The sequence below is a fragment of the Leucopleurus acutus genome (assembly GCF_964270905.1).
Source record: "Leucopleurus acutus genome assembly, chromosome: 15".
Lineage (NCBI taxonomy): Eukaryota > Metazoa > Chordata > Mammalia > Artiodactyla > Delphinidae > Leucopleurus > Leucopleurus acutus.
The window spans coordinates 48,642,130-48,661,748 of record NC_139157.1 but is presented as its reverse complement, the minus strand read 5'-3'; the positions used below and the strand labels follow the sequence as shown (position 1 = coordinate 48,661,748).

General features: G+C 39.4%; 1 protein-coding gene across 4 annotated transcripts in view; it reads right to left on the bottom strand.

Moving 5' to 3' along the window:
• Nucleotides 1-14,443: 14,443 nt before the first annotated feature.
• Nucleotides 14,444-19,619, bottom strand: part of CDK19 (cyclin dependent kinase 19) — a 179,250-nt gene continuing 174,074 nt past the window's right edge. For all 4 annotated transcript variants that reach the window (XM_082856072.1, XM_082856074.1, XM_082856073.1 and 1 more), the window contains one exon: nucleotides 14,444-18,692. In XM_082856072.1, coding sequence (XP_082712198.1) covers nucleotides 18,561-18,692 — 132 coding nt within the window. In that variant the 3' untranslated portion in view covers nucleotides 14,444-18,560. The remainder of the gene's footprint in view (nucleotides 18,693-19,619) is intronic.

Below are 19,619 nucleotides of genomic sequence, written 5' to 3'. Positions count from 1 at the left end.
ATACATATATAATATATATGCATTCTTTTTTCTATATTCTTTTCCGTTATGGTTTATCATAGGATATTGAATATAGTTCTCATTCTATAGAGTAGGACCTTGTTGTTTATCCATTCTGTATATAAAAGCTTATATCTGCTAACATCAACATCCCACTCCACTCCTCCCCCAACCCCCATCCCCCTTGGCAACCACCAGTCTATTCTCTATGTCCGTGTTTCTGTTTCATAGATAGGTTCATTTGTGTCATATTTTAGATTCCACATATAAGTGATATCACATAGTATTTGTCTTTCTCTTTTTGACTTACTTCACTTAGTATGATAATCTCTAGGTCCATCCATGTTGCTGCAAATGGCATCATTTCTTTTTTTTAATGACTGAGTAGTAGTAGTCCATTGCATATATGTACCACATCTTCTCTATCCATTCATCTGTCAATGGACATTTTTATGTTGTTTCCATGTCTTGGCTATTGTGAATAGTACTGTTATGAACATAGGAGTGCATGTATCTTTTTGAATTATAGTTTTGTCTGGATATATTCCCAGGAGTGGGATTGCTGGATCATATGGTAGCTCTATTTTTAGTTTTTTGGTAATTCTTTGGTAATTTTGGTAATTTTTTGGTAATTTAGTTTTATGGTAATTCTATTTTTAGTTTTCTGAGAAACCTCCATACTGTTCTCCATAGTAGCTGCACCAACTTACATTCCCACCAACAGTATAAGAGGGTTCCCTTTCCTCCACACCCTCTCCAGCATTTGTTAGTTGTAGACTTTTTAATGATGGCCATTCTGACTAGTGTGAGGTGGTACCTCATTGTAGTTCTGATTTGCATTTCTCTAATAATTAGTGATATTGAGCATCTTTTCATGTGCATATCGGCCATCTGTATGTCTTCTTTGGAGAAATGTCTATTTAGGTCTTCTGCCCATTTTTTTAAAGCTAGTTAAGATTTATTTAAGCATTTCATGAGTAAAACAAATCAAATTTAGTCATACCTTGAGAAGAGGGCATGGTATTTGTTTTTGTTTTTCAAAATTTTTATTGGAGTATAGTTTATTTATAATGTTGTGTTAGTTTCAGGTGCACAGCAAAGTGAATCAGTTATACATATACATATATCCACTTTTTAAGATTCTTTTCCCATATAGGCCATTACAGAATATTGAGTAGACTTCCCTGTGCTATACAGTAGGTCCTTATTAGTTATTTGTTTTATTTATAGTAGTGTGTATATGTCAATCCCAATCTCCCAATTTATCCCTCCTCCCCTTACCCCCTGGTAACCATAAGTTTGTTTTCTACATCTGTAACTCTATTTCTGTTTTGTAGATGAGTTCGTTTGTACACTTTTTTTAGATTCCACATATAACTGGTATCATATATTTGTCGTTCTCTGTCTGACTTATTCACTCAGTATGACACTCTGTAGGTCCATCCATGTTGCTGCAAATGGCATTATTTTGTTCTTTTTTATGGCTGAGTAATATTCCATTGTATATATGTACCACATCTTCTTTATCCTTCTTCTGTTGATGGACATTTAGGTTGCTTCCATGTCCTGGCTATGGTAAATAGTGCTGCAGTGATCATTGGGGTGCATGTATCTTTTCGAATTATGGTTTTCTCCAGATATATGTCCAGGAGTGGGATTGCTGGATCATATGGTAGCTCTATTTTTAGTTTTTTAAGGAACCTCCATACTGTTCTCCATAGTGGCTATACCGATTTACATTCCCCCCAACAGTGTAGGAGGGTTCCCTTTCCTCTACACCCTCTCCAGCCTTTACTGTTGTAGATTTTTTGTTGATGGCCATTTTGACCAGTGTGATATCATATCTCATTGTAGTTTTAATTTGCATTTCTCTGATAATTAGTGCTGTTGAGCATCTTTTCACATGCCTATTGGACATCTGTAAGTCTTCTTTGGAGAAATGTCTATTTAGGACTTCTGTCCATTTTTTGATAGGGTTGTTTGTCTTTTTGTTGTTGAGTTGTATGAACTGTTTGTATATTTTGGAAATTAATCCCTGTTGGTCTCATCATTTGCAAATATTTTCTCCCATTCTATATAGGTTGTCTTTTCATTTTGTTTATGGTTTCCTTTGCTGTGTAAAAGCTTGTAAGTTTGATTAGGTCCCATTTGTTTATTTTTGTTCTAATTTTATTGACTTGGGAGGCTGACCTAAGAGAACATTGGTACGATTTATGAAAAGATTGACAATATTAAATGTTACTGAAAATGTAAAGCAACTGGAATTCTCATGCACTACTCACAGAGTAGAAAATGATACAAAATTAGAAGACTCTTTGGCAGTTTCTTTTAAAGAGAAAACCTATCCTATGACCTAACAATTCCATTTCTAAGTATACCCATGAGAAATGAAAATGTATGTCCACAACAAAACTTCTACAAAAATATGAGTAGCTTTACTCATAATAACCACAAAGAGAAAACCACCCAAATGTCCATCAACAGACAAATTACTAAATAAATTATGGTATATTTATACAGTGGAATATTATTCAGCAATAAAAAGAAACAAATTAGTGATATATCAAATATGGGTGATTCTTAAAAACATTATGTAGTGTCAAAGAATCCAGACACAAAAGAGTACAAACTGTATGATTCCATTTAAATGAAATTCTAAAAAGACAAAACTAATACTTGTTGATAGAACAGTGGCTGCCTCTGTGAGTGTGGGGTATTGACTGGAAAGGAGAATGAGGGAATTTTGTGTAGTGATGGAAATGTTCTGTTTCTTGATTTGGGTTTTGTTACATAGATACATACAGTTCTCAAAGTTCGTTGAACTATACACTTAAGATCTCTGCATTTTACTGCTTACAAATTATGCCAGTAGAGATTTAATCATGCATTTTCAACTCAGATATGGCACCTACAGCTGAATTCAGTCAAATCTTGAACATCTTGTTTATAATTTAAGATCTATAGGTTTCAATTAATTTAGGTTGATCTTGCAACCAAAAGAAAAAGCTTGGTACATGACAGCATTTTCTTGGAGGACCAGATCTTTCAAAGGTGGGTGACCAGGACCAACCAATGCATGTAAGAAAATGAATGCAGAGGACAAGACCAGAGGAAGACAAAAGTCTGAAATGTTTTTTTAAAATTTATTTATCTTATGCAGATTTTAATTTATAATATGTAATTAAGTTATAGAAATACAGTAACAAGTACACAGGCATAAATTGGTTCTGAAACAAGCATGACTTTCAGAGAGTATTCTCTACTTCCTTGGTCTGAGTTATGTGCCCTTCTCTATATTTATTTATTATTGTTGGTTGCGTCGGGCCTTGTGGCACACGGGATCTTTTGTGGTGGCGCGTGGGCTCCAGAGCGCATGGGCTGTGTAGTTGCAGCACATGGGCTCAGTTGCCCTGCAGCATGTGGGATCTTAGCTCCCCAACCAGGGATTGAACCTGCGTCCCCTGCCTTGGAAGGCGGATTCTTAACCACTGGGGAAGTCCCCGAAGTGTTTAAGGTGCGTCTTCTTCCTCCTCAGTATGCCTTCCAACATGCTTTCTGTGTGTTGGACCTACCCAGTCCATCTTCCCCACCACCGCAAGAGAGATCTTTTTTTTTTTTTACATCTTTATTGGAGTATAATTGCTTTACAATGGTGTGTTAGTTTCTGCTTTATAACAAAGTGAATCAGTTATACATGTACATACGTTCCCATATCTCTTCCCTCTTGCGTGTCCCTCCCTCCCACCCTCCCTATCCCACCCCTCCAGGTGGTCACAAAGCACCGAGCTGATATCCTTCTGCTATGTGGCTGCTTCCCACTAGCTATCTACCTTACGTTTGGTAGTGTATATATGTCCATGCCTCTCTCTCGCTTTGTCACAGCTCATCCCTCCCCCCCCTTATCCTCAAGTCCATTCTCCAGTAGGTCTGTGTCTTTATTCCTGTCTTACCCCTAGGTTCTTCATGACATTTTTTTTTTCTTAAATTCCATATATATTTGTTAGCATACGGTATTTGTCTTTCTCTTTCTGACTTACTTCACTCTGTATGACAGACTCTAGGTCTATCCACCTCATTACAAATAGCTCAATTTTGTTTCTTTTTATGGCTGAGTAATATTCCATTGTATATATGTGCCACATCTTTATCCATTCATCCGATGATGGGCACTTAGGTTGTTTCCATATCCGGGTTATTGTAGATAGAGCTGCAATGAATATTTTGGTACATGACTATTTTTGAATTATGGTTTTCTCAGGGTATATGCCCAGTAGTGGGATTGCTGGGTCATATGGTGGTTCTATTTGTAGTTTTTTAAGGAACCTCCATACTGTTCTCCATAGTGGCTGTACCAATTCACATTCCCACCAGCAGTGCAGGAGTGTCCCTTTTCTCCACACCCTCTCCAGCATTCATTGTTTCTAGATTTTTTGATGATGGCCATTCTGACTGGTGTGAGATGATATCTCATTGTAGTTTTGATTTGCATTTCCCTAATGATTAATGATGTTGAGCATTCTTTCATGTGTTTGTTGGCAGTCTGTATATCTTCTTTGGAGAAATGTCTATTTAGGTCTTCTGCCCATTTTTGGATTGGGTTGTTGGTTTCTTGTTATTGAGCTGCATGAGCTGCTTGTAAATTTTGGAAATTAATCCTTTGTCAGTTGCTTCATTTGCAAATATTTTCTCCCATTCTGAGGGTTGTCTTTTGGTCTTGTTTATGGTTTCCTTTGCTGTGCAAAAGCTTTGAAGTTTCATTTGGTCCCATTTGTTTATTTTGTTTTTATTTCCATTTCTCTAGGAGGTGGGTTAAAAAGGATCTTGCTGTGATTTATGTCATAGAGTGTTCTGCCTATGTTTTCCTCTAAGATTTGATAGTTTCTGGCCTGACATTTAGGTCTTTAATCCATTTTGAGCTTATTTTTGTGTATGGTGTTAGGGAGTGATCTAATCTCATACTTTTACATGTACCTGTCCAGTTTTCCCAGCACCACTTATTGAAGAGGCTGTCCTTTCTCCACTGTACATTCCTGCCTCCTTTATCAAAGATAAGGTGACCATATGTGCATGGGTTTATCTCTGGGCTTTCTATCCTGTTCCATTGATCTTTCTGTTTTTGTGCCAGTACCATACTGTCTTGATTACTGTAGCTTTGTAGTATAGTCTGAAGTCAGGAAGCCTGATTCCTCCAGCTCCGTTTTTCATTCTCAAGATTGCTTTGGCTATTCGGGGTCTTTTGTGTTTCCATACAAATTGTGAAATTTTTTGTTCTAGTTCTGTGAAAAATGCCAGTGGTAGTTTCATAGGGATTGCATTGAATCTGTAGATTGCTTTGGGTAGTAGAGTCATTTTCACCATGTTGATTCTTCCAATCCAAGAACATGGTATATCTCTCCATCTATTTGTATCATCTTTAATTTCTTTCATCAGTGTCTTATAATTTTCTGCATACAGGTCTTTTGTTTCCTTAGGTAGGTTTATTCCTAGATATTTTATTCTTTTTGTTGCAATGGTAAATGGGAGTGTTTTCTAGATTTCACTTACAGATATTTCATCATTAGTGTATAGGAATGCAAGAGATTTCTGTGCATTAATTTTGTATCCTGCTACTTTACCAAATTCATTGATTAGCTCTAGTAGTTTTCTGGTAGCATCTTTAGGATTCTCTATGTATAGTATCATGTCATCTGCAAACAGTGACACGTTTACTTCTTCTTTTCCGATTTGGATTCCTTTTATTTCCTTTTCTTCTCTGAATGCTGTGGCTAAAACTTCCAAAACTATATTGAGTAAGAGTGGTGGGAGTGGGCAACCTTCTCTTGTTCCTGATCTTAGTGGGAATGCTTTCAGTTTTTCACCATTGAGGACGATGTTGGCTGTGGGTTTGTCATATATGGCCTTTATTATGTTGAGGAAAGTTCCCTCTATACCTACTTTCTGCAGGGTTTTTATCATAAATGGGTGTTGAATTTTGTTGAAAGCTTTCTCTGCATCTATTGAGATGATCATATGGTTTTTCTCCTTCAATTTGTTAATATGGTTTATCACATTGATTGATTTGCGTATATTGAAGAATCCTTGCATTCCTGGAATAAACCCCACTTGATCATGGTGTATGATCCTTTTAATGTGCTGTTGGATTCTGTTTGCTAGTATTTTGTTGAGGATTTTTGCATCTATGTTCATCAGTGATATTGGCCTGTAGTTTTCTATCTTTGTGACATCCTTGTCTGGTTTTGGTATCAAGGTGATGGTGGCCTCGTAGAATGAATTTGGGAGTGTTCCTCCCTTTGCTATATTTTGGAAGAGTTTGAGAAGGATAGGTGTTAGCTCTTCTCTAAATGTTTGATAGAATTCGCCTGTGAAGCCATCTGGTCCTGGGCTTTTGTTTGTTGGAAGGTTTTTAATCACAGTTTCAATTTCAGTGCTTGTGATTGGTCTGTTCATATTTTCTATTTCTTCCTTTTTCAGTCTTGGCAGGTTGTGCATTTCTAAGAATTTATCCATTTCTTCCAGGTTGTCCATTTTATTGGCATAGAGTTGCTTGTAGTAATCTCTCATGATCTTTTGTATTTCTGCAGTGTCAGTTGTTACTTCTTCTTTTTCCTTTCTAATTCTATTGATTTGAGTCTTCTCCCTTTTTTTCTTGATGAGTCTGGCTAGTGGTTTATCTATTTTGTTTATCTTCTCAAAGAACCAGCTTTTAGTTTTATTGATCTTTGCTATTGTTTCCTTCATTTCTTTTTCATTTATTTCTGATCTGCTTTTTATGATCTCTTTCCTTCTGCTAACTTTGGGGTTTTTTTGTTCTTCTTTCTCTAATTGCTTTAGGTGCAAGGTTAGGTTGTTTATTTGAGATGTTTCCTGTTTCTTAAGGTAGGCTTGTATTGCTATAAACTTCCCTCTTAGAACTGCTTTTGCTGCATCCCATAGGTTTTGGGTCATCGTGTCTCCATTGTCATTTGTTTCTAGGTATTTTTTTATTTCCTCTTTGATTTCTTCAGTGATGACTTTGTTATTAAATAGTGTATTGTTTAGCCTCCATGTGTTTGTATTTTTTACAGATCTTTTCCTGTAATTGATATCTAGTCTTATGGCGTTGTGGTCGGAAAAGATACTTGATACAATTTCAGTTTTCTTAAATTTACCAAGGCTTGGTTTGTGACCCAAGATATGATCTATCCTGGAGAATGTTCCATGAGCACTTGAGAAAAATGTGTATTCTGTTGTTTTTGGATGGAGTGTCCTATAAATGTCAGGGAAGTCCATCTTCTTTTATGTATCATTTAAAGGTTGTGTTTCCTTATTTATTTTCATTTTGGATGATCTGTCCATTGGTGAAAGTGGGGTGTTAAAGTCCCCTACTATGAATGTGTTACTGTCGATTTCCCCTTTTATGGCTGTTAGTATTTGCCTTATGTATTGAGGTGCTCCTATGTTGGGTGCACAAATATTTACAAATTACAAAATTTTTCTTGAATCGATCCCTTGATCATTATGTAGTGTCCTTTTTTGTCTCTTCTAATAGTCTTTATTTTAAAGTCTATTTTGTCTGATATGAGAATTGCTACTCCAGCTTTCTTTTGGTTTCCATTTGCATGGAATATCTTTTTCCATCCCCTTACTTTCAGTCTGTATGTGTCTCTCGGTCTGAAGTGGGTCTCTTGTAGACAGCATATATATGGGTCTTGTTTTTGTATCCATTCAGCCAATCTGTGCCTTTTGGTGGAAGCATTTAGTCCATTTACATTTAAGGTAATTATCGATATGTATGTTCCTATTCCCATTTTCTAAATTGTTTTGGTTTCGTTATTGTAGGTCTTTTCCTTCTCTTGTGTTTCTTGCCTAGAGAAGTTCCTTTAGCATTTGTTATAAAGCTGGTTTGGTAGTGCTGAACTCTCTCAGCTTTTGCTTGTCTGTAAAGGTTTTAATTTCTCCATCAAATCTGAATGAGATCCTTACTGGGTAGAATAATCTTGATTTTGCACGTTTTTTTCCTTCATCACTTTCAGTATGTCCTGCCACTCCCTCCTGGCTTGCAGAGTTTCTGCTGAGAGATCAGCTGTTAACCTTATGGGGAATCCCTTATGTGTTATTGGTTGTTTTTCCCTTGCTGCTTTTAATATGCTTTCTTTGTATTTAATTTTTGACAGTTTGATTAATATGTGTCTTGGCGTATTTCTCCTTGGATTTATCCTGTATGGGACTCTCTGTGCTTCCTGGACTTGATTAACTATTTCCTTTCCCATATTAGGGAAGTTTTCAAGTATAATCTCTTCAAATATTTTCTCAGTCCGTTTCTTTTTCTCTTCTTCTTCTGGAACCCCTATGATTCGAATGTTGGTGCGTTTAATGTTGTTCCAGAGGTATCTGAGACTGTCCTCAGTTCTTTTCATTCTTTTTTCTTTATTATGCTCTGCAGTAGTTATTTCCACCATTTTATCTTCCAGGTCACTTATCCGTTCTTCTGCCTCAGTTATTCTGCTATTGATCCCATCTAGAGTATTTTTCATTTCATTTATTGTGTTGTTCATCATTGTTTGTTTCATCTTTAGTTCTTCTAGGTCCTTGTTAAATGTTTCTTGCATTTTGTCTATTCTGTTTCCAAGATTTTGGATCATCTAAAGATTTACTATCATTATTCTGAATTGTTTTTCAGTTAGACTGCCTATTTCCTCTTCATTTGTTAGGTCTGGTGGGTTTTTATCGTGCTCCTTCATCTGCTGTGTGTTTTTCTGTCTTCTCATTTTGCTAATCTTACTGTGTTTGGGGTCTCCTTTTTGCAGGCTGCAGGTTCGTAGTTCCTGTTGTTTTTGATGTCTGTCCCCAGTGGCTAAGGTTGGTTCAGTGGGTTGTGTAGGCTTTCTGGTGGAGGGGACTAGTGCCTGTGTTCTGGTCGATGAGGCTGGATCTTGTCTTTCTGGTGGGCAGGTCCACGTCTGGTGGTGTGTTTTGGGGTGTCTGTGGACTTATTATGATTTTAGGCAGCCTCTCTGCTAATGGGTGAGGTTGTGTTCCTGTCTTGCTAGTTGTTTGGCATAGGTTGTCCAGCACTGTAGCTTGCTGGTCGTTGAGTGAACTGGGTGCTGGTGTTGAGATGGAGATCGCTGGGAGATTTTCGCCGTTTGATATTATGTGGAGTTGGGAGGTCTCCTGTGGACCAGTGTCCTGAAGTTGGCTCTCCCACCTCAGAGGCACAGCACTGACTCCTGGCTGTAGCACCAAGAGCCTTTCATCCACACGGCTCAGAATAAATGGGAGAAAAAGTAGAGAGAAAGAATTAGTAGAAGTAGGAATAAAGAAAGAAAGAAAGAAAGGTAAGGAAGGAAGGAAGGAAGAAAGAAAGAAGAAAAGAAGGAAAGAAAGAAAGGAGGGAGGGAGGGAGGGATGGAGGGATGGTGGGAGGAAGGAAGGAAGGAAGAAAGGCGGGAAGGAAGGAAAAAAGAAAGAAAGAGGAAGATAAAGTAAAATAAAATAAAGTTATTAAATTAAAAAATAGTTATTAAGAAAAAAAATTAAAAAAAAACGGACAGATAGAACCTTAGGACAAATGGTGGAAGCAATGCTATACAGACAAAATCTCACACAGAAGCATACACATACACACTCACAAAAAGAGGAAAAGGGGAAAAAATCATAAATCTTGCTCTCAAAGTCCACGTCCTTAATTTGGGATGATTAGTTGTCTATTCATGTATTCCACAGATGCAGGGTACATCAGGTTGATTGTGGAGCTTTAATCCGCTGCTTCTGAGGCTGCTGGGAGAGATTTCCCTTTCTCTTCTTTGTTCTCACAGCTCCCAAGGGCTCAGCTTTGGATTTGGCCCTGCCTCTGCGTGTAGGTCGCTGGAGGGCGTCTGTTCTTCGTTCAGATAGGACGGGGTTAAAGGAGCCGCTGATGCGGGGGCTCTGGCTCACTCAGGCCGGGGGGATGGAGGAGCGCGGAGTACGGGGCGAGCCTGCGGTGGCAGAGGCTGGTGTGACGTTGCACCAGCCTGAGGCCCGCCATGCCTTCTCCCGGGTAAGTTGTCCCTGGATCCCGGGAACCTGGCAGTGGCGGGCTGCACAGGCTCCCCGGAAGAGGGGTGTGGATAGTGACCTGTGCTCGCATACAGGCCCCTTGGTGGTGGCAGCAGCAGCCTTAGCGTCTCCCACCCGTCTCTTGGGTCCGCGGTTTTAGCCGCGGCTCAAGCCCGTCTCTGGAGCTCCTTTAAGCAGCGCTCTTAATCCCCTCTCCTCGCGCACCAGGAAACAAAGAGGGAAGAAAAAGTCTCTTGCCTCTTCGGCAGCTCCAGATCTTTTCCCGGACTCCCTCCCGGCTAGCCGTGGTGCACTAACCCCTTCAGGCTGTGTTCTCGCTGCCAAATCCAGTCCTCTCCCTGTGCTCCGACCAAAGCCCGAGCCTCAGCTCGCAGCCCCGCCTGCCCTGGCGGGCGAGCAGACAAGCCTGTCGGAGTGCCGGTCGGCACCAATCCTCCGTGCGGGAATCTCTCCACTTCGCCCCCCGTACCCGTTGCTGTGCTCTCCTCCGCGGCCTGAAGCTCTCCCCTCCGCCACCTGCAGTCTCCACCCGCGAAGGGGCTTCCTAGTGTGTGGAAACCTTTCCTCCTTCACAGCTCCCTCCCACTGGTGCAGGTCCTGTCCCTATTCTTTTGTTTCTGTTTTTTCTTTTTTTTTCTTTTGCCCTACGCAGGTACCTGGGGAGTTTCTTGCCTTTTGGGAGGTCTGAGGTCTTCTGCCAGCATTTAGTAGGTGTTCTGTAGGAGTTGTTCCACGTGTAGATGTATTTCTGGTGTATCTGTGGGGAGGAAGGTGATCTCCACATCCTACTCTTCCGCCAACTTCCCCTCCGCCCAAAGAGAGATCTTTTAAGAGCAATTTCATTGCTCAAAATTTCTACCTCCTACAAAACACTAGAGCACAGTTCAGCTAAGTTCTTTGCCACTTTGTAAGAAGGATTGCCTTTTCTCCAGTTTCCAATGACCTGTTTCTCATTTTCATCTGAGAGCTCAGCAGAATGTCATTTAATGTCCATGTTTCTACCAACATTCTGTTCATGATTATTTATGTTCTTTATCCTAAGAAGATGGAAGTTTTCTCTCCAGCTGTCTTTTCTTTCTGAACTGCCTTTTTTGTTTTTTGTTTTTTTTGCGGTACGTGGCCCTCTCACTGCTGTGGCCCCTCTCCCGTTGCAGAGCACAGGCTCCGGACGCGCAGGCCCAGCGGCCATGGCTCATGGGCCCAGCCGCTCTGCAGCACGTGGAATCCTCCCGGACCTGGGCACGAATCCACGTCCCCTGCATCGGCAGGCGGACTCCCAACCACTGCACCACCAGGGAAGCCCCCTGAATTGCCTTTAACACTTTATATTTCTAGCATGCACATCTTTCAGCTTCTACCCACTACCCAGTTCCCAGGCCCCTTCTACATTTTTAGGTGTTTGTTACTGCAGCACCCTACTTCTTAGTCCAAAATATGTATTAGTCTGCTCAGGTTCCTATAACAAAATACCATAGACTAGATGGCTTAAATAACAGAAATTTGTTTTCTCACAGTTCTGGAGGCTGTGAAGTCCAAGATCAGTCTGGCAGGGTTCAGTTTCTGGTGAAGATTGTCTTCCTGGCTTGCAGATGCCACCTTCTTGCTGTGTCCTCACATGGTAGGGAGGGGTGGGGTTGGGGGGAGAGAGAGGGAGAGAGAGGAGGGAAGAAAAAGAAGGGGAGAGAGAAAGAGTAGGGAGAAGGGAGTGGGGAGAACGAAGGGAGAGCATGAGCACATTCTCTTGTGTCTCCTCTTACTGGGACACTAATGTTATTGGATCAGGGCCCTACCCTTGTGACCTCAAACATGGACCTCATGTTTATGTCCATAAACATCCCATCTACAAAATAGCCACACTGGGGATAAGGCCTTCAACATAAGAATTGGGGGGGAGGACACAAACATCTAGTCCTTAATAGCATCTTTGTGTGACAAAAATTCAGCAGTACTTTGCACAAGTCTGAAGAGCAGAAAGTGTGAAAAATCAGGAGGAATGTGCTAAATATATATTAATGTTTTAAGTCAGTATTTTCATTTCTTTCCCCTATATTCTCTCATTTAGATCAAATGAACAAATTTTCCTGTTATGTTTGTGTGTTGCTTGTCCAAGCTGGCTTTCCGCTGCCTGCTAGATAAATGCTATGCGAGGCTTTAAGATGCCCTCCTCTAGGAGGACCAAAGGAAAGATGGCATCTAAAGAAGATGGCAAGTATGACTAACTTGGCCTAATCTTTTATTCAAATGCAGTTTGAATTGTTTGTTCCTCTGAGGTGATATTTTATTATGACTTTGCAGCCAAAAAATATAAGAAATGAACCTATTTTAAGAAAGTAATGCCCCAAGGGAACCCTGTACACTGTAAACTGGTGCAGCCACTGTGGAAAACAGTATGGAGGTCCCTCAAAAAGCTAAAAAATAGAACTACCTTATGATCCAGGAATCCCACTCCTGTGTATATATCCAAAGAAAATAAAAATGCTAATTCAAAAAGATACATGCACCCCAATGTTCATAGCAGCATTATTTACAATAGTCAAGATATGGAAGCAACCTAAGTGTCCATCAACAGACGAATGGATAAAGAAGATGTGATATATATACACACATATATATATCCCATTATATATATAAAAATAATGGGATACTACTCAGCCATAGAAAAAAAATGAAATTTTGCCATTTGCAGCAAAATGGATAGGCTTGGAGGGTATTATGCTTAGTGAGACAAGTCAGACAGAGAAAGACAAATTATGTTATCACTTATATGTGGACTCTAAAAAAATACAACAAACTAGTGAATATAACAAAAAAGGAAGAAACTGACTCATAGATATAGAGAACTAGTGGTTATTAATGGGGAAGGGGAGAGGATAGGGAAGTGGCGAGGGGCAAGACAGAGGTAGGAGATTAAGAGGTACAAACTACTCTGTATAAAATAAATAAGCTACAAGGATATATTGTACAACACAGGGAATATAGCCAATATTTTATAATAACTATAAATAGAGTATAACCTTTAAAAATTATGAATCACTATGTGGTACATCTGAAACATATAATATTATACATCAACTATACCTCAACAATAAATAAATAAATTTTTAAAAAGAAAAAAAAAAGTAATGCCTATTTCTAGCATTTTCATTATTCATGGAACAAAAATATATTGGTTCATCCCTGTCCATATACAAATACAGCATATCAAGGAGTTCTGTGCCAATGTACAAAACTGATGCTAATGACTCGCCATGTTAATCGTATGCTCTGTGTTGGGCATCATGCCAGGTGCTAGGAGTGCAGGAGGAATAAAATCCAGACCCTTCACAAAGAATTTACAGTTGGCTAGGGAGACAGACCCATACTTTCAAGCTATTTTCCCAGGAGTGGTAAGGGGTTTGTGCAGTCGTCTGCTTTCTCTTACCCAGGTGGCTGCTTAGAAAGGCAGCTGTGGTCAAAGAGGTTTTCCAAGAGAAGCTCTACCCTATAAGTATCACAGTATTAAATATACAATCTGTGTCAAGCAGTGAAGCATTTGGACATGTGCAATATCTATTTCAAATAGAAATGAAGTTTTGTGTTTATGTCACTTAAACATTCTTCAGTTCACTCCATGATGCCTTTAACCATTGGAATAACCATAGAAGATTCATCAAGTAAGTTGTAAGAAGAGGCAGCCAGGTACAACAGAATGTCCTTATAAAAGGAGAAACTCCCATTGCCATTCTACCCACAAAATGCTGCCTACTTGTTTTTACTAAAACATTCTAATTTTTTTTTAATTAATTAATTAATTTTTGGCTGTGTTGGGTCTTTATTGCTGCACGTGGGCTTTCTCTAGTTGCGGCGAGCAGGGGCTACTCTTCATTGCGGTGTGTGGGCTTCTCATTGCCGTGGCTTCTCTTGTTGCGGAGCATGGGCTCTAGGCGCACGGGCTTCAGTAGTTGTGGCACACAGGCTTAGTTACTCCGCGGCATGTGGGATCTTCCCGGACCAGGGCTCGAACCCCTGTCCCCTGCATTGGCAGGCGGATTCTTAACCACTGCGCCACCAGGGAAGCCCCATTTTTTTTTTTTTTAAAGGATAGTTCCCCTACAGATGTTTTAAAAAACTGTCATTTTGCTTCTGAGGTATTTGCAAGCCTTGTCTCTTTGGTTTTTTGATGTCATAAGCATCCTGAATAAAATAACATACTGCAGCTCACAGGGAGACTTTGCATCTCTGCAGGACAAGTGTAATCTGAAAAGCTTCGAGGCACACACATAAAAATTTAACATTAAAAGTTGTTGTAGCAAGAGTTTTTCCTATATTTAAAAAATTCACACTGAAACAAGTCAATTAAATTTTATTACAACCAAGAATATAAAATAAATGCAATGTAATTTATTTTTGTCTTAACAGTCATTTCAGGAAGGATGTCAGGACAACTCAAAAGCGGAAAACACTCGGCTCCAAAGCAGCAGCTCATCCTGCACCCCGCGGAGCAAGCCTCGCTGGAAGGCAGGGTGCAGGGGCGGGGGGCAGCTGGCTCTGAGTGCACACCTCGCAGCAGTGTGTGGAAAGCACACACAGTCATGTCTATAATTGTATAAAGAGGGACGCGTGCAGAAAATGACTGAAAAAAGAGACGACGACAGGTACACTTCACAAATAGGAATTATGGGAAATACAAACTAGGCAGTTTAGAGAGGATATACTACATAACATATATAAAAAGTACTTTAAATTGTTAAAAAGGACATCTTCAGTCCAGATTTTGTGTAATACTTTTAGTGTCTACACAGACAAATCTTTAAAAAAATTAAATAGTATTAATTTACTAAATATTTAAGAGATAACAGTGCATTAAGGATTTTTTTTTTCATATAATACATACATATCACTCCTTTGCAGTGATAGCACAGAAGAGTAAGTATGGCCTTAGGTACAACACATTTTAAAAAAATCCTAAAACAATGAACTTTGCTTTTATGATATTTGTGACTATTCTTGAAGATTAAGGAAACCTAAACAGCTATGTTTTATATAAAATATTATTTATACTTGAATCCTTCAAGCCTCCTTTAGTCTAACTGCCATTTCACTGCCTTTCTCCATTCCCCAGAAAGATAACACCATAGAGGTTAGGATTCATAATTTTCATAGAATATTCCTTCATTGTATAGTTTCTGTTACATACAATTATTCAAAGCAGATTAAGCTGCAAGTCTTATTGTCCAACTATTTTTTCTTTTATCTTTAGCAGAGAAAACAGCATCCTTTTAGAGGCATACAACTAGCAGTTGCTTCACCAGGAATGAGGCAGTGAACACGTAAGCAAATGCCATCCCTTTCCATTCTTAAATGTAAATTGTGTTTACAAGAGCAAAGAGTAGTGCAGAAGTTCAAAGTTCTAAGTACTAAAGTTTTAAAACCACACAGATATAAAAATATACATGTCCTTGGTTTTTGTATGTTACTGCATGATCTACTTCATCATAAGGATTGTTTCAGCCTCATAGTATCAGTCCTGCCACCAGGCTACCTTACCCTTGACTCAGCTGTCCTGAAACCCTAGAATCCCTTTTCCCAACCACACAACTTACCAGAAAGCTAACTCGGAAACTGATTTGTACTGTGGAGTGCAGAAGACCTTCACTGTGCTTCCTTCCTTCCTTCCCATAACCTCCCCTGGTTTGGAAGCCCACCCTGCATTCTCAGGGGACATTGATGGTAATAAATTTTTAAAGAGGAATGGGGTCATTTGGGGACCAAAAAGGTAAATTTTAACCTCAAAAAGCTTCACAGGTCTCCTTCGAGGTCCCCCAGTTTTAGGGCCCATAAGTATGTTAAAGGCTTTGTTCCCCTTTACAAGGAAAAGGAAATTATGAACCAAAATTATTTCAAAGGGTAATGAGCACCAGTGGGCATCACCAACTCTCAGGCAAGAGCACAGGAGGAAAGGGCCAGTACCAGTGCAGTGACCAGAAACCCAGTCACACGTGTAATTGGCGTATCTGGCTAGATCCTGTGTGGAGAACACCGGGAGCAACTGAAAACATCCCCTCACGGTTTCTGTATCAGTTCTGCCACTAAAATTCACTACATACAAGGAAAGCAGGGTAGTCCCATGATCATATAAGCGCATATCACAAGGATTTATATCAAAGTTGCTTATAAAGTATTAAGGGGCATGATATTTTGGTTCATGCACATATTTGGGTTCGTCTTTTACTAAATGTAAGCTCTCCTTGAGGGCAGGAACAGAGCTTCTATTTTCACTGTAATTTCCTACAAACACTTAGTCGTGTTCTGCCTACAAGGGCCACCCAACTATTGTTGAAAGGCTGCTGTGAACATTTCAAATATATATTAATGCCTGTGGTGATATTAATTGCTGGCTTTCTTGAAGGTAGACAAACATAGAAACCTCTCCATGACACTTGTTTATTACAGAGCAAAATTTGGAATAATAACTCTCTCCAAGTGGGTTTAGAAGTAAACGAATAGACCTTCATGTTCTAAGATGGTTTCATTTATGAGCCTGTCATCCCAGGAAAGCGTCCTGTCATGGAATCAATCATAAGCTCTTCAAGGACAGGAAGTAGGTCTTGCCCTTTGTGTCTTACCCCCCAGCATAATGCTGGGCACGAGGTAAGGGTGCAGTGAGCATCTGATGACAGTGAGGCTTCAGGTCACAGGACAGAACTTTACTTGGGTAGCTACGTTATGCAGAGGGCTACTAATTTCTCATTTGCAAAAATGGAAGGGGTAAATTACTATGGAGACAATCAGAAATTCCTTCCAGTGGAGCATGTCAACAGTTTCATCTTCAGTGTTGATGAGTGTCACTGTATAGTCTTTGTTATTAATAAGCATTATTATGCTGAGATCAGTAAGGTCCTTGCTGGCTACAGGATCACATCAATAGTGCAAAATGTATACTGGCTTCTGTCTAAAACTTATTTTACTTGTATATGGACCCAGAGTATCATAACCAGGTAGATAAGTTCACAAAGAAGAGTTAAAAAATGCATATAACTTGCATATACAATAATCAGCTATTTCTTCTAGCTCAAGAAAACATTAAAACGAGGCTGGTGCTGCTAGTAGCATTTAGAACAACACAAGTTACTTGCCCCTTACATTACAATGGGAGCTCTAAGTCTTTACATTTCCTTGTGACTCTGCTGAGCGTCCTCACGCTGGCTAAGAAAGAGCTCAGTCTCTAAGTCATAGATCATAGAAATGCAAATAGCACTTATCTAATAGGTCGTATACTATCTGCCCATAGTTTAGGCACAATTATTAAGTTTTCTCCTAGGGGCAAAAGAAAGCATTCAGTGCAATGAAAAGATTCTTGACAGAATTAAGTTTCAGTAATAACAGCAAAATTATGCATACATAATACATAGTTTAAACATGAACAAAACCTAAATTTTTAACATGCTTTAAAAATAGTCACTCTATGTCTAATGCAAATACGAATGGAGAACACTGCTCTTTATTTTAAAAGCAGATTAATTTGCAGGCTTCTATTTGAGTACCCTTGATTATGTAAGAAAGTTACTCAAACTGACCCAGATGTGAAGAAACCAACAGTTCTTTAGAGAAGCCAACTTTATGTACAATACACACTAAAAGCTTTTCCTTCCCTTTGATCAACATTACTCCTTAAAGAAATCCTAGTGCAGTTAATATTCTCTTCAGTTTTCTGGTGTGGGTCACCAGAGGACTGTATTTCATCAAAGCTCTTGAAACCCTTTTTAAAGTAGACGTAAGCTACATGAAGGTTAAAATTATAATTCTTAATTACTGGATACTATTCAGAATAAGATGATTCTGGGAACTAAGTTCCATATGAATGGTTATATAAAAATTACCACGTACTTTAGTTCTTCATAGCATAAAGCATAGTAACTGCAAAGATCTAGGCTGTTTTTGGTTGCAGGTTCCCTCTGTACCACCATTTGTCTTTTTATTAGACCTTCCCTGAAACTAGAGAAATAAAAACGTAATAGTAAAGTACTGTGGGACAGTAACAGTTCCCATTTAAGACTTCCATGAGCAAAAGAGTTATATTCTGTGAAAACAACATAGTGCTTTAAAAGGTGCATATTTACCTGTGTTGCTAGATCAGTTCATGAAGTACAAAACTATACACCACTGGAATCCTGTTTCTAAAACATTAAAATCCTAGTAAAAGAGCTTTGAAAAGATAAATCATAGAGATTGCTACAGCATGAGAAAGGTGCACCAGGAAATCCTCCCCCAAAATGCTGAAGGTTACAGAAGTTAAGTGCTGGGATTAGATCAGACGCTTTATCAGAGAAGTCACAATGGAACACATGCAGGGAAAGGGTGCTGGGGAAACCACAAAAATCTTCTTTAAGTCAATAAAGACATCAGTCAGTCCTGCAAAATGCTCAGTAAATAGTTTTCCTCCTAAGTGGATGAGTTTTAAACAGCATCAGAGTTTGCATTTTTGGTTCTCTTCAATGCAGACGTCATATTGCTGGAGTCTGTGCTCTGGCTGTAGCGGGTCAGTAGCGGTGGGCCTGGTGAGATGGGTGGTACTGTGCGCTCTGCTGAGATGAGGAGGAATAGCCTAGTGAGCTCTGGGACTGAGAGGATCCCTGAACACTGCTTTGGTAATTCAGGCGCGAACTGGAGTGCTAGGAGAAGGAAACAGGAAAAGGGAGTGACTGATGGAGGAAGGGAACAGCTCAAGATGCTAATCACAACAGGACGGAGAGATGAGCCATTCTCATCAGAGGCTCCCGGTTCTGACCCATCGTAGCGACAGTTAATTTAGTTTGTTAATACATTTTGCTGACTTGACATCACAGCCTGCCATCACTGTTCTGGCATGCACGAAAGTTGGCTGGATTTCTTTGGGAGATAAGCTACACTGGCAACGAAAGGTAGAGGGGAAACTTAGGCTACTTTTGGTTAGTTTCTCTTTGCATAACTGAGATTTGCAAACAGCAATAATCAGTTTGGCATATTGAATCGGTGGTGTTCATAATGTATACTGATGTGCTGTTAGTTTTCTCATTATAAATAACAAAGTTGTTGTGATTAAGAAATCGTCTTTTAGAGAAAAGAGTTTTCAGAGGGAGAGGCTAGAGTGGCTTCAGCAGTATCACCTACATGACAGAGCCAGGCAAGGCTGGGTAGGGGTGGCAGCAATAAGTGCTTTTTATAAACTTCAGGTGACATTTATTTTTTTTAAATTATTTATTTATTTATTTGGCTGCACAGGGTCTTAGTTGCGGCACCTGGGATCTTTAGTTGTGGCATGAGGGATCTAGTTCCCTGACCAGGGATCGAACCCAGGCCCCCTGCATTGGGAGCGCGGAGTCTTAGCCACTGGACCACCAGAGAAGTCCTTCAGGTAACATTTAGAATTTTTAAAAATTTCATATGTGAAAATGCTCTCAAGAGAAGGCTGAGACAAATGTATTTCAGTTCAATGTATTTTTATTACCTTAAGTGAAACATTCATCTTCATAGTACCAAGGGCAAATATGAAAAAAATATGTAAAAGAAAAATTCACCTATGGAATAAGAACAGGGTGCCTGGTTAAATATAAGCATAG